Source organism: Neoarius graeffei, chromosome 28 (genome assembly GCF_027579695.1).
Source record: "Neoarius graeffei isolate fNeoGra1 chromosome 28, fNeoGra1.pri, whole genome shotgun sequence".
NCBI lineage: Eukaryota > Metazoa > Chordata > Actinopteri > Siluriformes > Ariidae > Neoarius > Neoarius graeffei.
This window is the reverse complement of record NC_083596.1, coordinates 17,790,349-17,810,466: the sequence shown is the minus strand read 5'-3', so window position 1 is coordinate 17,810,466 and position 20,118 is coordinate 17,790,349. Positions and strand designations below refer to the sequence as shown.

At 39.1% G+C, this 20,118-nt stretch overlaps 1 protein-coding gene across 1 annotated transcript in view; it reads left to right on the top strand.

Annotated features, from left to right (window-relative positions):
- Nucleotides 1-19,917, top strand: part of vkorc1l1 (vitamin K epoxide reductase complex, subunit 1-like 1) — a 42,017-nt gene extending 22,100 nt beyond the window's left edge. Inside the window, exons 2-3 of the mRNA XM_060912942.1 lie at nucleotides 10,290-10,399; nucleotides 19,611-19,917. Coding sequence (XP_060768925.1) covers nucleotides 10,290-10,399; nucleotides 19,611-19,831 — 331 coding nt within the window. The 3' untranslated portion in view covers nucleotides 19,832-19,917. The remainder of the gene's footprint in view (nucleotides 1-10,289; nucleotides 10,400-19,610) is intronic.
- The last annotated feature ends 201 nt before the right edge of the window (nucleotides 19,918-20,118 follow it).

Genomic DNA, 20,118 nt, shown 5'->3' with positions numbered 1-20,118 from the left:
GGGAAATGACCTCGGGCCGGAATCGAACCCGGGTCGCCCGCATTCATGGTATGGCGCCTTAACCACCTGAGCCACGACGCCCCCTTCTTGCGTCTTTTGAAGTTTATACTCCAAAATTGTGTTTAGAAGCAATTCTGTCTCCGAGTCTGTCCAGACGAACGAGCTTGGCGCCATGTTTTATGTTTAGGCGGAAGTGACGCCAACAGAGGGCTATTCTGATGTGATTAGGGGGTAGGATTTGGGGAAATAATGCCATCTACAGGTTTGGAATGCTTATGAATGTGATTGAAAACGCAGATGTTCGGTTATGTGTGGAAGGGATTTTTTTCGAAGACGAGGTGGTGTGGATAAAACATTTTTATAAACGGAGGGGGGGGAAATGTTTGGTTTTAAAAATACCCGGCTACGTGTGTACATGGCCTCGGTTGATAAAGCGTTTGTACGGAGAAGGTGTATTGCTCGCATGAAAAGTGCCTTACGCTTGTGGTGTTTGAATCGTGAAACTGATGAGTTTCTTCTGGGTTCCCCGTGAACTAGGGCTGTAACAATATGCGTATCGAAATCGCGATACGCAGAGCCACAATCCGTGTCGCGATACAAGAAGGCAGAATTGCGGTACACCCTTTCAAACGTCACCTCAGCCCAAAAACAGAGGTGCTTCCAAACTTCAATTTATGAATACTTTACTTTTTATTTAAATTACATTTTAAACTTACTTAAATTACTTTTATTTTTTATATCTAGTAGTAAGTCGTTTTTTCGCTGACCTGCGACAATCTTCTGCGAGTCACGCAACGTCCACACTCGCCACTGGCAGAGCATTCATTTCTTTTAAGCGGTCGCCATTCTGGTTGCGACGCGGGGAGCGAATCTGTAAACAAGCAGCTCATTGGCTGGCTAGGTGTGCCACAAGCCAATCACAATCACTTGACCGGAAAGGCATGCAGTGTTGCCAGATTGGGCGGGTTTAGGTGCTTTTTGGCTGGTTTTGAACATATTTTGGGGTGGAAAACGTTAGCAATATCTGGCAACACTGAAGGCATGTCTGCTTGGGCGGAAGCCTTCTGCGGCAGTTACATTTTGACACGCGAGCAATGTTTCACCATAAAAATTCCGTAATTTCCATCTGTTTTCCGCGATCACAGAAAATCATTGGCCCTATGAGAGTGAGACAGTGAGAGAGGCCCCCCCCCCAAAAAAAAAAAAAAAAAATCTTAACGGATTTACACGATTTGGAAAAATGACTTTTTCAGAACCGAAAAAACCAGAGCTTCCGGCTCAACAGTATTATTTTGAGAAATAAAACAATCTTTGGATATACATTTGTTCATTTTTGCATACATATTACTCATTCTCTGCAGTGGTCTGAATTATTTATTAAATAGTTAATGTAAGTAAGTAAATGTTAATAAGTCAAATTTACTACTTTAAAAATACATTTAAAAAAAAATCGTGGGTGTATCGAATCGTGGGTCAAAAATGGCGATACGAATCGAATCGTGAGTTGGATGTATCGTTACAGCCCTACCGTGAACTAATAAAAAAAAAAAAAAAGATGAACGAACACGGGATTTCACAAAAAGACGTCGAGAAAGGCGGCTTTTGAACCGCTCACTGAAATCGAAGCGAAGCGAGCCGAGTCGAAGATCACTTGGTGAAAGGTTTGTACCGGTATTTCCCTCTCAGCTACGTCCTTAGTGTTTCCCAAGTACTTTTCTTGCTATTTGTCGTTATTTTACGGTACTTCTTTTAGTCACGAAGCGCTAAAGTCCCCAGCTGTTTCTTTGTTTACTTCTCACTCCTCAAAGTCCATATGCATGAAGGTCGCGATAAAATTCTTCCCAAGCCGTACAGTCACAATGCGCCGTGATCACTTCTCCGTCTTGTTTAACTAAGATCCGGGTCTTTAAAGGGGTTTCTGATGATCTTTGTGAATGATTTAGGTGCGAGATACAGTAAGAGTGAACACAAGTGAGAATCGAGCCACCTGTTTGTTTACACTTGCAGTGCTTCGTTGTAAAGACGCGAACGAAAAGCTTCGGGCAAAAACGACACAGGATTCATTCGGCAGCGACTTGATGGCGAGGTCCTTTACCCAGCCACGTACAAAAAAGTCGTAAGCCTCCATACTCTTCCACGCTTTCATCTGTTTTGTGGCGTAGAAGGACGTCTGCAACACCAGATAGTTCGAGATGTCTGGGAACTCGACCGAAGGGTAGTGTTCGAGATCGTATCACAGATCCTTCTTTCCCAGACTGTAGGGGTCGATTCCATTGCACATAGCAATCTCCTGAATATATCTAAAGCGAGCAGCGGCTTCTAGATTACGAGTGTACTCTGATAACTTATCGCTAGCTGTTTGCACTACGGCAGCCGTTTAGACCGCCAGCTATTTCATTTCTGGTGAAACTGCTAAGAAAATTCACGTGACTGACAACCCAGCAATAGTTAGAAAAGTGGCTCTAGGGCCAAAAGGTTGCCGGTTTGATTCCCTGGACCAGCAGGAATGGCTGAAGTGCCTTTGAGCAAGGCACCGAAGTCCTAATTGCTCCCCAGGCTGCTCTGGGTATGTTGTATGCCAACCTTTACACATGTGTGCAAATAATTTCTGTTGGTTATAAAGAAAACAAAAGTTTTTTTTTTTAATTTAACAAAAGGAATATTTACGTAAGCTGATAAAGAATAGGAAAATAAATGCTGCTTTTTTTTTTCTCCCCCCAAAAAATATTGTGGGAAAATAAAATCGTGAATTGTTGCGTGCATATTAGCGCCTGTATTCCCCCCCCCCCCCCCAAGTGAAACTACTGCATTATTGTTCTAAAATATTACTATTACAAAATTGCCCAATATTTGAAGGCCGTATCAACCACACCTAGACTTGTCACATTGCTTCGTACTGATAATCACCGAGGCTGAATGGTATTTTATTTGTTCTTTCTTATCGCTCTGTTTGTTTTAGTGATATTGCAGGCGCCTACATTATGCAAACCGACTCTTTTTGCATGTATTCTGGTATAGATGCACTTTATCTCGGATTTGTAGGTTTATAACGTTGGTTGAAATGAATGCAGGCAGATGTTTAACTGTTATACTGCATTGTGATTGCGTAGTACGTTTGTCCATATTGCTATAAACGCAGCCTTTAAAAAGAACATGATTCACTTATCGTGTACTCACTTAACTGTATCAGTAGTTATCTAAATAAAATGCAACTCTTCACCCTGAACTGTCGTGACTTTTGAAGTGATCTGTGGATTGTTTGTCTCGGCTTGCTTGTATCAGCTTGTGATTTATATTTGCGAGGTTCCTTTGACTTTAGAAAATTGCTGTAGAAGTGACGCGAATCTTAGGGCGTATTCACACCTACGTTGTTTGGTCCGGACCAAATTTCCCTTGGTCCGGACCTTTTGGGTTGGTCTGAATACAAACCACCGAACTCTGGTCCGGACCAAACAAGCGGACCGAGACCGAGCTGCAAGGTCAGACTCGGTCCGGACTAAAGGAACCCTGGTGCGGATCTTTTGGAGGTGTGAAAGCAGACTGGACCTAATCCGACAGTTTTGCTTTTTTGTACCTCGGGAGCTTCCGTCGTTTGTCGAGCATTATGGGAAACAGAGTCTTGACACTCCACCGCAAAGCGCAAGCACTGTTTCGGTTGTCAAGGGAACCTTACAACAGTCGTTCAGTCATTCAGACCAGTGGTAGGCTAGACTACAGAGTACAAAAAATGAGTAGGGGGCAAATGTGGGCCGAGGAAGAAACGCGTACCCTTGTGGATATATGGGCAGATGTCCACATATCTGAGCTTTTGGAGAGAACACACAAAAATGCCGACGTATTTGCTGTATTCAGTGAGAAAATGAAGGAGAAGGGGTTCACGCGCTCCCCAGAACAATGTTGGCTAAAAGTGAAGAAACTCCGTCAAACCTACATTAAAATCAGGGACATTCTTTCAAAAAGTGGCGGTACTAGCGACGCAAAAAAGAAATTAATCTATTGCGTGAAGAGCCAGAACTGTCACAACATGATGTGCGCTCATCAGCGCTACCCTCCGTAGCCGCCTTGCCCTTTGTCGTCGTCGTTGATAAATTACTTGTACAACAGCATAGTAATCGCACAATTGTGAAAACAGTAAAAACTGGAAAAAACATATAGCTTTGATGACATTAAAAAGAATAACAGCACGGAAAGCCTCCATGACTACTTTTGAACTTAACGCTTTGTGCGCGTGTCGTCTCTGACCAACAGCCGAACGACCTCAGGGCGCGTGGCTTTGTTGACAGATTTTGGTCCGCTTACTAAAATGTACAGTGTGAAAGCGAACCGCACCAAAATGAAAAAATAAAAAAAAATTTGGTTCGGACCAAAGCAAGTGAACTATCGAACTATCCTGGTCTGAATACACCCCTACTAAGAGCTCTTAGTACTGAGTGGCGTTAAACGTTCCTAGCTAAGGGTTTCTTAAAACCTGTTCTGTTGCTGATTTCATACATAAATCCAAACAATACAATTACACGCCGTATATAATATGTTGCTCAAAAAGAAGTTCGGTGTAGAACGCGATTGATGGATTTGTTTATTAGTGTACTTTTTACTTTCCGATAGAATAAATAAGAGTCGTCATGCGTTCTCGCTGAACTGTGTGCGCAGGTCTGAATCGAAGACGCTATGTAGGCTGCTGTGCGTGTGTGTGAGAGACGAGACCTCGTCGTTGCCAGTTTGTGGTTTCCTTTCCAGTGGCTGTTACTGGATCATCACAAAAGTCAGCTTTCCTTTGCAGAGCAGATGTTTGGGTTAAAAGCTGCAGAGTTGGTTTATCATCAGGTTTGTTCCTGTGCTTTGGATTGATTTAAACAAACAATTAGGATAATTGTGTAAAGGATAAGTCTGGAAATGTTAACGTCATGGTCTGTTTTTCATGTGCGTGCTGTTTAACTGGGGTTTCCTGGTCAGTTTTACGATTCCAAAGTTAAAATGTTCTTTTAAAGTTGTGTTTATTGTATTAATCCTGCACCAAGGCACTTTGATTATTTTGTCTTGTATCAAGGTTCTGGCCAGTTCCCGTCATCCTTTCTTTATTTTAATCTCTTTATTAGATTAAATCGAAAGCCTTTATTCGTATTACAGTATACAAAGTCATGTTTAATCCTTTTTAAAAGCGCACAGATAAAACCGAGACGAATAGCAGGAATGCAGATAGCCGAGGCGGACTTGCGTCAGCACTTATGGTTTTGGGATGTAATGGGCAACGTTGCTTTAGCCTGGCTAACGCGACTTCAAAGCTGTCCGAGCTATTGGTCTGGCCAAGATATTCAGCCCAACCGTTTCCCAGAGCGCGTGGTTGACCCGCCTCCCTGAAATGCCTCAGTTTGCTACTGGTCGAAGCCAGAAAAGGCTGTGACGAAGCTTAAACCAATCACATCACTCTTTCCTCTGACGTATGTGACGCGACGATAGGATTCTCGCTGAGCCCCATTGATTTGGCTACTAGCGGGGCTAACTGGTAGATTAAACTCTTACCGAAGCCGGTCGGGAGCAAGGCGAAAACGTCCTTCCTTTCAATAAATACCTCCAGGGCTGCTCTTTGCTCCGTTTTCAGTGAGAACTTCCCGTTGAATGCTTTCAATACAGCATGATTCTGTAAACAATCTATGGCTTCCGGTCGCAGTTCTACTACGTCACTGCCTTGAACACGCCTCTACCCAGGGCCGTTGGAGATGCTCAAAGTTGATTGGCTCCCGATTTTTCCGGAGCTTGGAAGAGCTGGAGATAGCTTGCCTGGCCAGACTAAGCTCGCAACAGGCCCTCGTGTTGCGTCACGGTTAGGATGGGCGGGCCCAGGCTAACGTTGCTTTGCTCTCTTTCTAACAGCAACCAGTAGGAGGTCAGTCTTGTCATGTGTGCTGCCATCAAGGTTTACGTTTGGTATTTCAGGAAAGGACAAGGGCCGGTGGGATTTTAACCTGCGAAAATGTAGATGGTTTGAATTAGGGGGCCACGCACCCAAATCCCATTATTATTAATAAGTTCATTATTATTGTTTAGTGTTATGATTTAATTCAGATATGGACAATTCAGCTCCCCAAGTGCCCAGGAGAAGCAGTTTATTTAAGCTGTCACTGGGTCCGTCCCCCCCTTTTAATTTAAAAAAAAATAAATAAAATATACCCCTGCTCCGAAGGAGGGGGTGTAGTGTAATACTGGTTTATCTCTGTCCGTCCGTCTGAAACACCCTTTTTCTCAGCAACCACAAATCATAGCCACTTGGTACCAAACTTCAGCTTGGGGTTCTATACCATGTATATCGTTTTCAGGTCTGTCGCACATCGACTTCCTGTTTACCGACTGAATGTATTTACGAAACACGCATGGATTTTCAACATTTTTGTAACGCTTTTCTTAGCAACTACAAATCACAACTGCTTGATATTTGGTAGCGAGCTTCAGGTTGGGGTTCTATACCATGTCTACCATTTTCAGGTCTGTCACACATCGACTTCCTGTTTACCGACTGAATGTATTTATGAGAAACACAGCTTGGATTTACAAAATTTTCATAACACTTTTCTTAGCAACTGCTTGATATTTGGTACAGAGCTTCAGCTTGGGGTTCTATACCGTGTGTACCGTTTTCAGGTCTGTCGCATATCAACTTCCTGTTTACCGACTGAATGTATTTACGAGAAACACAGCATGGATTTACAAAATTTTTGTAACAGTTCTTAGCAACTACAAATCACAACTGCTTGATATTTGGTACCAAGTTTCAGCTTGGAGTTCTATACCGTGTGGACCGTTTTCAGGTCTGTCGCACATCAACTTCCTGAATGTATTTACGAAACAAATAGGGTGGATTTTGACGCTATTTCAAGAAGCAAAATGGCAGTTTACCAGGATGCTATTTGAAATCCCTGGGGAGAACATTGCTCTTTACTTACTCGTTTCAGGGTTAATTATTTGTTGACGTCAACATTCGTAATAAGTGTCCTATTCCTTCGATCGCTTGCATTGTGATACGGGGGGGGGGTTACACGTAAGTGAGCAGTAGCTCACAGTTGATCTTGTCTCCCCAAAATTGGTCACCTGTCAATTCCCACCCACCAGCCAACTCTCCCTGATTATATGACTGTTACTTGCTGGAAAGAGTGAAGGCTCTGAGATGCATGAAACCAGGCAACCGCATCTTTTCAAATTGCTGCTCATGCTATGATGCAGGATGGTGTAACACATACTGTGCTGTTTGCCCTCTTCCACACACATGAGCTCAGAGATGTCCATGTTTCTTTAGTGACACTGATTGACAGGGTGGCGAGAGGAGAGGGCCACACCACACCATCCGTCCCACCCACCCACAGGGCACAACCAAATTTGCTGTCTTAGACTACCAGTCGGGCAGTACGGTGGTGTAGTGGTTAGCGCTGTCGCCTCACAGCAAGAAGGTCCTGGTTCGAGCCCCGTGGCCAGCGAGGGCCTTTCTGTGCGGAGTTTGCATGTTCTCCCCGTGTGGGTTTCCTCCGGGTGCTCCGGTTTCCCCCACAGTCCAAAGACATGCAGGTTAGGTTAACTGGTGACTCTAAATTGACCGTAGGTGTGAATGTGAGTGTGAATGGTTGTCTGTGTCTGTGTCAGCCCTGTGATGACCTGGCGACTTGTCCAGGGTGTACCCCGCCTTTCGCCCGTAGTCAGCTGGGATAGGCTCCAGCTTGCCTGCGACCCTTTGGAACAGGATAAAGTGGCTAGAGATAATGAGATGAGATGAGACTACCAGTCCCAGATGGCTCTGGTGTCGCCATGATAAACGTTTTAATTTAATTTTATTTATTTGTTTGTCCCATCCACCAACCAGAGAAAGATACGAAGCCTTAATCACGTTTGCAGAACAATTTTTACTTTTTGTGCTTTTAAAATTTAATATCTTGACACCATGGTGGTGCAGTGGTTAGCACCGTCACCTCACAGCAAGACGGTTCTGGGTTCAAACCTCACGGCTGATGGCGGGCCTTTCTGTGTGGAGTTTGCATGTTCTCCTCAAGTCTGCGTGGGTTTCCTCTCACTTCAGAGACATGCGGATTAGGTAAAAAAAAAAAATAGTTGTACATCGCTCTGAGTAAGAGCGTCTGCTAAATGCCTAATATCGTGGTGGAAGGACACGGTTGAAGCATCGACAGGAATTTTTTTTACTAATGGAATAAATAATCTTGTTCAGATCATCAAAGCTATGTGACCTTTTCCAGGAGGTCAAATCGAGCCTTTCAGTGACGATGTGCGTGGTGCAGCAGGCAGTGGGATTTAGGCCGAGTAGGTCATATGAACATGAAGTACGTTGCATACCAAGAGAGAATCTTTTTTTTTCTTGTTGTTAACCCTACTTATCCATTGGGACACGATTAATTAAAAAAAAAAATCAAATGGCCCAGATATGACTTCTGCTTAGGCCAAAAAAAAAAGTGTGTTTTCGGTAACCTGACCGATCGAGAATTTCCGCATCGAACTTGCCGACCGTAAAGTTTTTATTACAAATTTCCCTCGATATTTTAGTGTAAGTGGCGTTAGTTTGTCGTCATTTTTTGTTTCAACGCATTCAAGTTGTGAAAGAAACGATAAAAAGTAAAATGTTTCGCCACTTCTATCAGCCCTCCTGCATAAACATGGAAGCGCACTTGTATACTGAAGGAGGAAGGGAAAACTGAGCCGAGCCGCCATTTTGAATCCTCATTCAAGGCTGTAATGCAAATTGCTTCCTTTTCAGTATACAAGTGCACTTCCATGGCAGGGAAAAACACTACGTTTTGCCACCTATGTAGTCCCCTATTTATACAAATAGGAGTCATTCAGGATTCAGCCATGTTTTTGCTCGGTGTTTTTGCTCGACCCAAGTTCTACAGTAGGCTAGGCTAGGCCGTCTGCTTTTAATGGAAGTAGCCTAGCCTAGGACGTTATTTTCACGTTATTTCTTGATAAGGTGTTTTCACGTTATTACATGAAAATATCATGAAATAACGTGATAATTTCGTATCATGAAATTACGTGATGTTATATTATTACATGATAAATATATTGTAAAAACGTGATAACCTTGTTAACAATATCTTTTCATGTAATTACTTGATTCTAAGCCAATTTTTTTTGTGTGGCAGCAATACGCTTCCGTAGATCATAACTTGAACTCTCGCAATATATTTTTTTTTTATTCGTTTAAAGATTTAAAACACTTTTATTTTATGATGTGTGGTATAAAGGATTCTGTGCCAAAATACTATTTTGTAAGATGTTTACTTGTGTTAATTTTTTCGAACAAAATAAAAAAAGATTAAGAAAAAAAAAACTTTTTCATACCTACCGACCTTATTTTAGTATTTCATGTTACCGGGGAAACACTTTTTTTTTTTTTTTTTTTTTTGGCCTTATCCCTAACGTCTGATTTGTCCACTTGTTGAAGTAGTGACTTCTCAGCCTTATGGTGTTGGAGAGAGGAACCGGAAGTGTTTTGTATTCAGATCACTACAGGCCAAAACTCACTTTTCCTCATAAGTACTCGTGCATATTCATTTGTCTGTATTAATGCACATGATTTTGTTTGGGGTTGACTTGGGTCAGCTCTCACTTTTGGCCTAGTTTATTAGATTTCTAAACACGCTGTGTAATTATATTGGAGGTCGGCTGGCGAATGTAATTATTGATGCAAACTCGCGTCGTGCCTCGGCAACTCGTCCTCAGGTATACAGGAGGCTGATAAGTCCTATCGTAATCTGACTGCCATAATAACGTCATTGCCGTAATATATAGATTTGGGGCAAGAGCAATATCAGGGCGTAAAGTCCATCTTTATCAATGTGGTGGCATGATGCGGTGGCATATCAGGGAGGGGAGCAGGGGCATGTTTACCAGCTCCATCACGTGCATCCATCAGGGTAGATTATCGCCCTCTGAAGCAGGTATACAGGACAAGGTTATAATCCTTGAGTGTTGAATGTGATGCAGTTGAAGGTTTCTTGTGCTCAGAGTTTCCCTTTATTTCGAATTTCATCTTGCACGATTGCTCTGATTAGGGCTAAAGGTGATGGTTTGATTGCTCAAGGGGAAGTTCTGTTCTACTTTCAAGATTAAATTTCCCTGTTTTGCTCATCATCTTGTGACTTTTTATTCAGGCCAAAGATTTCTTTACTGTTCTTTGTGTTCCAAATAGAGAAGGCACTGATCTTAACCTTTAGACATAATGATAGTGGTGTGGGTTTTTTCTTTTCTTATAATCCTCATGCACCACCCTGTCTGTGTGTTCCTCTCTGTAGATGGGGTCGAGGATTCGGCTTGTTGGGATCCATCTTTGGTAACAACAGTGCAATAAATCAGTCAAACAGTGTCTACGGACTATTGTTTTATGTCTTTCAGCTGTTATTAGGTAAGTATATGACGATGCTATGCCTTTTTCTGAAAACCAGCCAATGACTCACGTTGCCAAATAGTTAACTTTTTAGATGTGCACAAGTTGCCCTTTACAGCGATCCAGAAACAGATTCCTCTCGCCACGGTCGTTAAAATAAAACCAAGAAATCTGGCCTCCTGCCAGCACAAAATGACACCGTTTTAATTATGTCAGTCTTGAGGGATTTAACTAATCAAGAGTACTCACTCTACCGAGGGTCTGGTGCGGATGAGGGCTCACTAAATGCTTGATTCATGGTTTAAGATGAGCAAAAGTATGGTAGAGTCAGGGATTCGGAAGCTGAAAACGAACAGAATTGTTTGTTGAATGTAAACATGAACTAGAAACAGAGTGAAAAGCTATATTAAAAAAAAAAAAGTGTGGTGTTAATGATGTTTAGTATAAGCTACTTTCGGTAAAATCGTGTGCTCTGATTGATTGGTTCCTTGGCAGGCAGAATTTTCCCGTAATGCCCATGGGCAATTACGGACTAACTTTCCAAGGCGCCTTTTCTCAAAAAGCAAAAAACCTGTTCATTGAAAAATAAACCGATATAGATTATATTTTTATCTTTCTCAGAACATTTGTCATTTATTACTCGAGTGGAGAAATAAATTCAGTTTTGGAACTGCTAGCCGTTTATTCTGCATGTGTGACTCAACTGCGTTACAAATATCACGTGACTGAAAGCAGCGTCACGCCTTGTTATAATGACCATCCGTTTTAATCATAGAAATAAAAAAAAAGCCATATAATAAACTCGTTATTAACCTCGTTTGCTCGGTCTTTACGGGAAAATATCCGTACTGTCAATACCTCGGGCCGATTATTTAAATAATATTGGCTGGCTTTTTTTCATGGTATATCAGAGATATTCCATTCAGCTACATGATATTGAACGAGTCGAAGAGGAGTTCAATATCATGCTATTATTATTATTATTATTATTATTATTATTATACATACGCACACTCTTCTTATCAGCATACTTAAAAGCCGACGCTAGCTTACCTGCGACTTGGTGCTGTTAGCACGGCAGTGCAGTCACCTTCCAGCCGGTGTCGCGTTCATCAGTAGTGTTGGAGAAGGTGGACGCTAGCTTACCCGCGACTCGGTGCTTGTTAGCGGCTATGTTTGTTTACAAGCTTTATGTCCCCGACGTGCGTCTTTTCCAGTTTTTCGATGTCCATTGGTATGCTTTTCTCTTGTAAATCTGCGTGAAGAATAATGAAGTTTTGGTAGCCTTTTGGGTGTTCAATGCGTCTTTTTCTCTTTCCCAGCAAACACAGAAATGGTTGTGTGCATACGTAGCAGAAAAGTTTCTCACTGGATATTTGTGTGACGTTGTGTTGTCTTGACAACGCGCAGTATCGTAAACCATATTCGACGCTCATTCTCCATTGGGTAGAGTGACGTGACGTAATACATGTAGGATAAGCGATATGCTAACAATATTGCATGCTATCAAACCAAATGAACGAAACCCGCTAGAAGGGAATAGAGTAGTTGTTTGTATTCCATTGAAGAAGTGTCCTGTATGTGTAATAATTTCCCGTAAAGACCTCGCACTCAGTTAATAAGTCGTTCTTATCCGTGCTAGTGTGTTTTCAAGAAACCGAAATGTTTTCCCGATAGGCCTAAATTCCTGTCTAGACCTTGTCGCTTCCTAAACGCCTGGCTACAGGAAGAGATTACGTTAAATAGCAGCCTTCGTCGAGTTTTTAACAATGGAGTGATGGCGAAAGGGAAAATCCAGTTCTGCAAGCAACAAATGGCACAGCAAAATAGAAAAAATAAATACACATTTCTGGTTAAAATGCAGCGCTTGATTTTATTCAGGCACTTGGCCTCCTATAAGCAGTGTAGGCTTTTATTTGTAAAGAACAATATTAACCTTTCCTTTATTTTGTCCTAACTAAAGAGAGGGTCATGGAACACTGGAGCAGGTTCGTAAGAATTTTGTTTCTGTTCCGAATGAACCAAAATTTAGAGAAAAAAAAAAATCATCTCTTTCTAATCCCACATACAAATAAGACCAATCGTAAACTCGTAGTGATTTGTGATCTCTAAAGCTGCTACACTCCGCCTTTAATCAGGATGCGAGCTTTACTTTGCCCTAGTTTACTTCAAAAGCCTCGTGTCCTTGTTGTGTAAAAGGAGAACCCTAATGACAAAGAGTTCTTGTTTTATTGGACGTCTTGAAGGTGCAGCCATTGGATGAAAGGAAACTTCATATGCGCCTTTTAATATCCTGGCACGGCACGGTACAGCGAAGCAAACCACAGATTGTATGTGTGGCAGGGAGGCGCTGGATGGGTGGGGTGGCATCCAGTTTCGCATCTTTTGGGTCCTGTTTAACATTTCTTATCGTCAAAACATCCAAGAGGTTGGAGTTATAATGTTCTTTTGACATATTTGGCTAAACAGCTATAGTTGCTGTAAATAGGTGAAAGGTTTGCACCAAAGTATTGCTTAAAAATACAGAAAGAAAATCAAGGGTTGAAACTTTCATGGCTAAATCATACAGTTCTCAGATAGAACCTCATTCCGAAGTCTAGAAATCTCTATATGGTATGTCAGTTGGGTTGGGGGAAATCGGTAATCAGACTCGGCCCGCTCCTGGGCTTCTAGTCGAATTAAATGACTCACTTTTTTTCCATCACATCTCTATTTTTGCTCTGTTTCTTTCTCCTTTTTCCCTCGAGAGCGGTGGCATTTGCTGACTCAGACTCTCCCACATGGAGGTTTCCGTGGCCAGCTGATAGAACCATGAGTTATCCAGAGCTCATGTGTGTCTAATACAGCACATGATCATGCTGCTTCTTACGGATTTCAGGAGTCTGATTTGTTTTATTTTATTACAAATGCATTATAAAGACTAACTGACTGAATAAATCTACATTTTCAATTTTTTTTTTCCTTTTTAAGCGTGTACTCGTGATTTGGGAAAAGAAAAAAACGCCAACAATAAGAACCAGTCGTGCGTCTCCAACGCCAAAGTCATTATTCCTGCCCAATATGAAATAAATCACATTGTGGAAGAAAAGGGTGAAAATTTCCATTTCTAATCCATTTTTTTTCCTTTAAAATGTATTCTTATGAACACGGCTTATTTCCTCCTAATCCTATTCTTTGTTTGCAATCACGTGACTTTTTTTTTTTTTTTTTTTGCCTCCTGGTTCACTTCCGGTTTCCAAGTGATGGGCAACAATCAAAGATGGCGTCCAAGCGAAGTACGCATCCCGTCGTCATCTTGCGGAAAACATTCTACATCTGACTGTTAACAGACTAGAAGTAAAAGCAAAATCGAGATATTAAGAAAAAATATATACTGTATATTTATGCGATGGATTGGACCCCTACAGCTTAAGAGACGGACTTTTCAAGCGATTTCAACAACTTTCCAAACGTACTTTACAGTTTCCGGACATTTCCAATTATCTGGTAGTCCAAACATCGTTTTACACGAAGAATCAAATGAAAGCTTTCAAAAGTCTTGAAGCCTATAAGGTTTTCGTTTGTGGCTGGGTTCATGTCAAGTCAACTTTATTGTCAAATATGCTATACATGCTCGACATACAGCACAGATGAAATATCAGTCCTCTCTGACCCACGATACAAACAGGCAATGCAGTAAATAAAAATAGAATAATTGAAAAAAACAAACAATATAAACAGTATAAACACTCTAGATAGGAACTAGACATGGACTAAACACTCAAACAATATAAACAGTATAAATAAACACTAGATAAGAATGTCGTTGGAATAAGACTTCTAAAGGACAATAATCGTCGTTTTTGCGAGGGTAAGTAACGTAAGCCGAAATGTAGTATATGATTCAAATCGGAGCTGCTGTAGGTATTTTTGCAATGGTAACTTGCATTTTATTTCAAACGTAGCACGGACTTATAGGAGTGTAACGATTTGTTTTAACAACGATTTGATTCGACTCACGATTCGTGGTTGCCGATACGATTCAAGGACAATTTTGGTTCATTTAGAACGATACGATCCAAAACGATTCAGTGACTTGAAATCGATTCAGTAACTTTTTAGCCAAAAATTAAACCAGTGTGACTGAAATAAATACTTGGATACTGGACAGTGCAGGTGAAGTTTTCTAGATTCCTGTTGTTTCTTGTAAGGGAATCAGGTATCATTATGGATATAAACAAACAAGTAAACAATTAGTGGCAAATGCATTGACGTTTTATTTGAATTAAGTGCAACCAACACTTTAGGTTGGAAAAAAAAATACTTCTAAAACTTCTGCTTTTGTTTTTCCAACACAAAAATATTTACAATATTATCAAATATATATGTTTATCAAAAATAAGGTGCAACCAATTTTTTTAGGTTGAATTAATAACAGTAGGTTTACCTGTTTTTTTTTTTTAACATAGAAATAAATACAATTTTAAAATAAAGTGCAACCAATTTTTTTCGGTTGAATTAATAACAGTAGGTTTACCTGTTGTTTTTTTTTTAACATAGAAATAATAAATACAATTTTAAAATAAAGTGCAACCAATTTTTTTTCGGTTGAATTAATAACAGTAGGTTTACCTGTTGTTTTTTTTTTTAACATAGAAATAATAAATACAATTTTAAAATAAAGTGCAACCAATTTTTTTAGGTTGAATTAATAACAGTAGGTTTACCTGTTGTTTTTTTTTTTAACATAGAAATAATAAATACAATTTTAAAATAAAGTGCAACCAATTTTTTTAGGTTGAATTAATAACAGTAGGTTTACCTGTTGTTGTTTTTTTTAACATAGAAATAATAAATACCATTTTAAAATAAAGTGCAACCAATTTTTTTAGGTTGAATTAATAACAGTAGGTTTACCTGTTGTTTTTTTTTTTAACATAGAAATAATAAATACAATTTTAAAATAAAGTGCAACCAATTTTTTTTCAGTTGAATTAATAACAGTAGGTTTACCTGTTTTTTTTTTTTTTTTTTTTAACATAGAAATAATAAATACAATTTTAAAATAAAGTGCAACCAATTTTTTTTCGGTTGAATTAATAACAGTAGGTTTACCTGTTGTTGTTTTTTTTAACATAGAAATAATAAATACAATTTTAAAATAAAGTGCAACCAATTTTTTTTCGGTTGAATTAATAACAGTAGGTTTACCTGTTGTTTTTTTAACATAGAAATAATAAATACAATTTTAAAATAAAGTGCAACCAATTTTTTTAGGTTGAATTAATAACAGTAGGTTCACCTGTTTTTTTGTTTTTTTAACATAGAAATAATAAATACAATTTTAAAATAAAGTGCAACCAATTTTTTTTAGGTTGAATTAATAACAGTAGGTTTACCTTTTTTTTTTTAACATAGAAATAAATACAATTTTAAAATAAAGTGCAACCAATTTTTTTTTAGGTTGAATTAATAACAGTAGGTTTACCTGTTTTTTTTTTTTTTTTTTTTTTTTTTTAAACATAGAAATAATAAATACAATTTTAAAATAAAGTGCAACCAATTTTTTTTAGGTTGAATTAATAACAGTAGGTTTACCTGTTGTGTGTTGTTTTTTTTTTAAACATAGAAATAATAAATACAATTTTAAAATGAAGTGCAACCAATTTTTTTTAGGTTGAATTAATAACAGTAGGTTTACCTGTTGGTTTTTTTTTTTTTTAAACACAGAAATAATAAATACAATTTTAAAATAAAGTGCAACCAATTTTTTTAGGTTGAATTAATAACAGTAGGTTTACCTGTTGTTTTTTTAACATAGAAAAATTTCCCGCTCGCCGGCTTCTCCTCTGCTATCCGCCATCATGCTATGTTTGATTTGTGCTGCTGCTGGCGCGTGACGATGACGTCACAGACAGGCAGACTGAATCGGGCAACGTTTAACGCCTTTATCATTAAAAGTGCTTAAAAAAACACAATATAAAGTCTGACGTGATTAAATCCAATGCGTTATTTCCTAGTATCGATACAATCGATTTGATTACCTTTTAAAACGATATTAGATCGATGTATGTCGTCCGGAAGGCCAACTTGCCGAGCACAGATCGTTGTAGTTGGATCGTAGGAAAATAAATCGATTCATCGATGCAGTGGATGAATCGTTACACCCCTACAGACTTACGAGCTTGACACCATTGGACTGGACAACCTGAAAAAAAAACGTAAACGATCGAGTTTCGATCGAGGCCGACCAAAACAGACTAGTTTGTTTTATGACATCCAGAACGTAAGAAAACTCATTTAACATTAGAAGTTTTGATTTTATATGCATAAAATTGATGCATGTGCCTTTGACAAAACGATCGCTGCAAACACGAGCATGTGGACTCTCGATTCCTTTCGAACACAGTGAAAGGTTTGCGAGCCATTTTTCACGGTGTCTTTTTGAGATTTTTCATTCTTTCACCCTTGTGCATGACTTCTTGTCGTATCCTGTAATACCTTTTGTCTTTTTCTCAATTTGTTCGGTTTGAACATCCAAATACAGAGCAACGATCTGGCATATTTAGAGGCAAAACACAAGAAACTACTGCAAAGCGACTGTAAACAAATACGATGCCCGCCCGTCAGCTGGAAACCTGAATACATCAAGAGGTGGATCACTGCCGGATGTGACGTCTATTGCAAACAAAGAATTCCGTCCATGTTTTTAATAATGTCTGTCCAACAGGAACTGTATTTTTGTCTAAAAATTATTTAAATTTGATTATTACACTTCAAATAAAAGCCAGGCATCCCGTTTACACTGCAGTTGTGATTTAATATGCTTTTTGCTCCAACACTGTGTCACTGCAGGTTTCTTCTTCGTCTCTCCTCAGCTGTGTGCTCTATCTATCCTCTTGTCCTTATTGCAATGTTGGATCTATGAATAGATTGACCTGAAAAGAGAATGCAAAGGGATTGTGTATACCTGGGTCATGGTAGTGCCAACCGGGGGAAAGGTCGCATCTTTCCTCTATCAGTATGGTGATTTTTCTCTGCAGACATTTTAATTTCGTTAAGATTTCATTCCTGGATTTCCTTATATTCAGGCGTGATGAACTACCATGATGTATAAAGTAATAATATTGTGCTAGTGCAGGAATGATAATCCTTACAAGTGCAGTGCATGTCTTGAAATATCTTTTGGATTTGAGCAGATGGGAAAAAAATGAATTGTGATTATTATCAGGTTGCAAAAGCTTAAATTTTCCTAGCTGTAATCATATTGTTTAGGCAGCAGAGGGTGCAATAATGTACAATAGCGGGAATATGCTTCACTTCACAGCAGGTGGAAGTAACACAGCTCTAATACCATGAAAACTCCCAAAACGGACCTAAAGTGAAAAAGAGCTGTTGTGCGATTGAATGTACATGTAGATTGGCTATCTTTTTACAGACTGACAAGCTTTATTAAAAAAAAATTAAAAAAAGAGAAGCAGAGGTAGTAGAAATGTTCCTAAAAGTTTAAGAAAAGGCCAATTTGTCATCAACTTTTTCACTTTTAATAAAAGGAATATTTAATTTATTTGGTTGTTGTATTTTATTCCAACCTTGACACATGTCAGTCAGTAATTATTACTGGTTATTAAGAATGATTTTTTTTAAATTTTTTAATTTAACAAAAATAAAAGTTGATAAGAATAGGAAAATAAATATTGCCTTTTTTAAAAAAATCCCCCGCTGGCTGATAGGCCCGAAGGGGGATTATGTTGTGGCAACGTCTGTCCGTCCATCCCGGGAAGGATACTCACCTTCTGAAATCAACTTCTCACAATTTTTGGAGGAATTTCACGAAACTTGGCAGGATTCTTTGTTCTATGTTAGTAATATGCATATTGCAATTTTGTTAAATTGTCACATTTTACTAGAGTTACAGCCCTTGATTTAACAAAATTATACTTTGACAATTTCATGTGTGTGTTTTCCTTCTGAAATCAACTCCTCTCACAGTTTGTGGAGGAATTTCATCAAATTTGGCAAAAGGCCTTGTTATATGTCGGCAGTACGCATATTGTAATTTCGTTAAATTGGGTCACATTTTACCAGAGTTACAGCCCTTGATTAACAACCTTGTACTTTGACAATTTCATGAAGGTGCGCTCGCCTTCTGACATCAACTCCTCTCACAATTTTCGGACGAATTTCTCGAAGCTTGGCAAAAGGCCTTGTTATATGACGGTAATACGCATATTGCGATTTAATTTCGTTTGTGAAAATTTTCTCAGAGTTTTGACCCTTGATTAAATAACTTGTACTTTGACAATTTCACGAGGGCGTACGTTCTTCTGCAATCAACTCCTCTAACAATTTGTGGAGGAATTTCACCAAACTTGGCAAAAGGCTTTGTTATATGATCGTTGTATGCATGTTGAAATTTCGTTTAATTTGGGCAAATTTTCCCAGAGTTATGCCCTTGGTTATTAACAAACTTGTACTTTGGCAATTTCATCAAGGTGTGCTTACTTTCTGAAATCAACTTCCCTCACAATTTTTATCCCCCACTGGCCGAAAGACCCGAAGGGGGATTATATCGTGGTGATGTCCGTCCGTCCGTCCCGGGAAGGGTACTCGCCTTCTGAAATCAACTCCTGTCACAATTTTTGGAGGAATTTCACAAAATTTGACAGGATTCTTTGTCGGTAATGCGCATGTTGCAATTTCATTCAATTCGGTCACGCTTTACCAGAGTTATGGCCGAGTTGCCAGCAGGGGATATTGTGCTCTCGGAACACCTTTTTTTGGTAATAACGTTTTCTTCATTTACTCTATTTTCAAAAATATTGTGGGAATATCAAATTGTGAACCCAATATCATGAATTAAATTGAATCGTGAATTTGTTGAGTCATTACGTGCCTGTTTAAAATACATTAAGTAAAATACAAATAGACTAGCAATTTCCCTTGGAGAATTCGTGTTAAACGCGCCAGTGAAGAATTATTTAATAGGCTCCTTTCTGATTCTGTTGAAAGAGGCTGAAATTGAAAGCCATCCTACTGAAGTAATAAATTTAATTCCAGCAAGTGATCATGAGTTTTACCTTTTTAGGTCCTCATGTTTAAAACCTGAAGCACAAGCATATGGCTTGAAAAAAAAAATTCCTGCCATTGGAAAGAGAAATGACTGAATTGAAGAGTTGACCTTTATAATGTTACATTGCTTGTTTTTTGTTGTCATTAACCGGCCCGTGTGTGTGTGTCCGTCCCTTAGGCTTGACTGTGAGTGCGATGGCCGCCCTGATTCTAATGACCACGTCCATCGTCTCAGTGATAGGCTCAGTGTACCTGGCCTACATCCTCTACTTTGTCCTGAAAGACTTCTGCATCATCTGCATTACCACATATGCACTGAACTTCATTCTACTCGTGCTCAACTACAAGAGGCTGGTCTACTTGAACGAGGCCTGGAAGCAACAGCTAAAGCGGGACTAAAAGGAAAAAAAAAAAAAGATAATACAAGGATTAAAAAAATAATAATAAAAGAAAAGAAATGTGACCTCCGAACATTTGACTTGCCACCGGGAGACCTTGCTTCCAAACCAGTGTCTATTCTGCGTACATGTAAAAAATGAAAATACCCAGTCTGAAGAAAATTAAAATCCTAGGGCCGCAGATCACAAGTTCATTTGCATTTACAAATGAAGGATTTAAAACAAAGTGTTTGGGTTTTTTTTTTTTTTTTTTTGTCCAGTTTTTTTTTTTTTTGGGGTGTTTTTTGT